We start from the raw sequence: 3,691 nt of genomic DNA on the forward strand, positions 1-3,691 counted from the left end.
GCCTTGTGGTATTTTGACAAGTTTTGCTCAAAGTTTGTTGTATTTGTAATAATTTAATTATTTAGTTATAGTCCAAATCGCATAAACCACAAAAACTGCACCACTCCTCACTATTTTTTGCAGTGCGGTTTTTGCGGATTTTTAATTTTATGGTGCGCGTGCGGTTTGAAAATTAGAGAAACTGCTTGTGCGAGTTTGTTTGAAAAAAAAAAAAAGTAAAAACCGCCACCCGCACCGCGAACACCTCTAGCCTAAATGGACATTCACGAAACGAGGCCGTATCGCATGAGTGAGTAATTCTAATCTTGGATTTGGATGTGACTGTGCTGAAGTTGCACGTTCTGGGAGTACCTTCCATTTTAGATCAAAGTATAATTTTCTTAGCCAATAAAAGATTGCCACGTGGACGACCGTAACTATATGATGCGAAATTTTCCACATGCAACCCACCGTTTTGTTTGAGCACACAGTCACAGTAATTAATTAATAAATAAATAAATTACCAAAATTAAGAAAAATTATAATTAAAAATTAGTAGAGGGAGAGTGTAGACTAGGGGAGTGACTTTGTGGGGTTTTAAATCCACATCTCTGTTCATTTCCGTCTTAACATTGGGATTATCAGGAGAGCTGTCATCACCTCCAAGGTACAACAAAATCAACCAAGATCCCTAATTTCTTCTTCACTCATCATCAATGGCGCTGCTAATCCCGAATTATTTTGGTTGCTAATTTCATTTTATTTTTCATAATTACAGCTCAATCCGATCCGATGGAGGTCGATAACAAGATGTACAGTGTGGGTTTGCTCATAGTCGCCACCCTTTTGGTGGCCAAGCTCATCTCTGCCCTCATTATGCCTCGATCTAATAAGCGTCTTCCTCCCGTTGTCCCCTCATGGCCTCTCATCGGGGGTCTTCTTCGGTTCATCAATGGTCCCATTCTCATGCTACGCGAAGAGTACCCTAAGCTTGGCAGTGTATTTACTCTCAATATCTTTCATAAAAAGATCACCTTCTTGGTGGGTCATGAGGTTTCCGCTCACTTCTTCAAGGCCTCCGAGTCCGATCTCAGCCAGCAGGAGGTTTACCAGTTCAATGTTCCTACTTTCGGACCTGGAGTTGTCTTCGATGTCGATTACACTGTCCGCCAGGAGCAATTCCGCTTCTTTACCGAGGCTCTCAGAGTCAATAAGCTCAAGGGTTATGTCGATCAGATGGTTACCGAGGCTGAGGTGACTTTTCTTATCTATCTCATTCATTAATTTTCGATTTGCTCTTTATCTAATTTGAACCACACCATAACTACCCAAAAAAGCACATTGATTGTTCTTCTGAGATTTATAATGAATTATCACATATGCCCACAATGCACATTGATTGTTCTGAAACTAATAATGAACTTCTACTCGCTTCAATTATCATGTAACCAAACCAAACCAACACATATGCCCACAAACCACAGAAGCACATGTTACTTACTTGACTCTGATATTGCGGCATTATGCTATGCAGGATTACTTCTCCAAATGGGGAGACAGTGGAGAAGTGGACCTAAAGTATGAACTAGAGCATCTGATTATCCTCACCGCTAGCAGATGTCTTTTGGGTCGAGAAGTTCGTGACAAGCTCTTTGATGATGTTTCTGCTTTGTTCCACGACCTTGACAATGGCATGCTTCCTATCAGTGTCCTCCTCCCTTACCTTCCCATTCCAGCTCATCGCCGCCGTGACCAGGCACGCAAGAAGTTAGCTCAAATCTTTTCACACATCATAAATTCCCGCAAACAAAGTGGCAAGTCAGAGAATGACATGTTGCAGTGTTTTATTGATTCCAAGTACAAAGATGGTCGTCCAACAAGTGAATCTGAGGTCACTGGCTTGCTCATTGCTGCTCTATTTGCCGGCCAGCACACTAGTTCTATCACCTCAACTTGGACCGGTGCATATCTTCTGAGTCACAAACAGTTCCTGTCTGCTGCAGTGGATGAGCAGAGAGAACTTTTGAAAAAGCATGGGAATAAGGTGGATCATGATATCTTGTCTGAGATGGATGTCCTGTACCGAAGCATTAAAGAAGCCCTGAGACTCCATCCCCCGCTAATTATGCTCCTACGTAGCTCACATAGTGACTTTACAGTGCAAACCCGAGAAGGGAAACAATATGACATTCCCAAAGGCCACATAGTTGCCACATCACCAGCTTTCGCCAACCGCCTTCCTCATGTTTTCAAGGATCCAGATAGCTATGATCCCGAAAGGTTTGCAGTTGGGAGAGAAGAGGACAAGGTGGCAGGGCCTTTCTCTTATATCTCATTTGGAGGTGGCAGGCATGGCTGCCTAGGGGAGCCATTTGCCTACTTGCAGATTAAGGCAATCTGGAGCCATTTGCTTAGGAACTTTGAGTTCGAACTTATCTCGCCTTTCCCTGAGATTGATTGGAATGCCATGGTTGTGGGTGTCAAAGGAAAGGTGATGGTCCGGTACAAGAGGCGGGAGCTATCTGTGAACTAATAATTCCAGATAATTAGGTTTGCTAGCGATCGTGGTTGCTAAGTTTAGCTATTTAGACGTTTTTGGCTCATTTTTTTATGCATTTCTATTGTATCAGCTTCCGCATTCTGCTGTCTCTTAAACTCTCAAGTATTTACTTTTCTGTTTGATCGTTGCGTGTGTTAAGCTGCCACACAATGTGACGATATCGTAGCTTGCAATTTGCAGTGAGTATAGTACCTCTTGGATGATGATGCTTTGATTTTTTGTTTGTTGTAGTTGAACTTGATTACATTGATTTTTTGTTTCTTGTTGTAGCTGAACTTGATAAGAAGGCAATAACTAGAATAACTAGATCTCTTATCTTATGGTAGATTGGGATGGTGATTTATTGAAAAGCATAGTATTCCTCTTGAATGCCAGAAATATACTCTATTAGCCATTTTTTCAACTTTATTTGTTTTTATTTAACAAATCGGATATTAGCGGTAAAACTACATAAACTATTTGTGACATTTAACTGATTTGAGAAATGTAACTAAATGACTTTATATCTAACTTTGGTAATAGTTAATGTCATTTTTTTTTAAAATAATTAAGCAAATGTCCATTTATATTTTTTAATACCTAAAATATCCTTTTATTATATAATAGGTATATATTTAATTTTTTCAATAGAAATTAGAAACGATGCAGAGCAATGAAAACCTTTTTACTTATGTTATAGGACTCACTAACTTCACCATTTCCTTTCTATTTATGTTATAGGACTCACTAACTTTACCATTTTGGTTTGTGACTCCTCTCCTTGTGTTATAGGACTCACTAACTTTATCATTTTTAGTTGTATAGGCTCCTCTCCTTCAGCTGACCCAAATTTAATAGTGTAAGGAGACTGTTCAGCAGGACCTGGTTTTATCAATCTCTTTCCAATTTCTTTAGGTACCTATAACAATTATAACACTTGCTTTGATTTTAACTAATATAAGAACTCATATACCAAATTAACATTGTCATACTGTTAGCTTTTTCAAAAGTGTAATATATAAAAATTTATAATATATATTTGACACATTTAAGTATTAAAATATCTATTACAAAAGTTTTAAAATTCACATGAAATATTAAATACAAGTTATTATCATTAAAGTAATCATATCCTAATGGGTTATTTGCGACAAAACCCCCTAAAGTAGGGAG

At 38.6% G+C, this 3,691-nt stretch overlaps 1 protein-coding gene across 1 annotated transcript; it reads left to right on the top strand.

Annotated features, from left to right (window-relative positions):
* The first annotated feature begins 447 nt into the window (after positions 1-447).
* On the top strand, positions 448-2,859 carry LOC115712160 (sterol 14-demethylase). Its single transcript, XM_030640406.2, has 3 exons — positions 448-646; positions 758-1,233; positions 1,514-2,859. Exons 2-3 carry the CDS (start codon positions 772-774, stop codon positions 2,510-2,512), a joined length of 1,461 nt encoding a protein of 486 aa, XP_030496266.1. The 5' UTR covers positions 448-646; positions 758-771; the 3' UTR covers positions 2,513-2,859.
* The last annotated feature ends 832 nt before the right edge of the window (positions 2,860-3,691 follow it).

Source organism: Cannabis sativa, chromosome 4 (genome assembly GCF_029168945.1).
Source record: "Cannabis sativa cultivar Pink pepper isolate KNU-18-1 chromosome 4, ASM2916894v1, whole genome shotgun sequence".
Lineage (NCBI taxonomy): Eukaryota > Viridiplantae > Streptophyta > Magnoliopsida > Rosales > Cannabaceae > Cannabis > Cannabis sativa.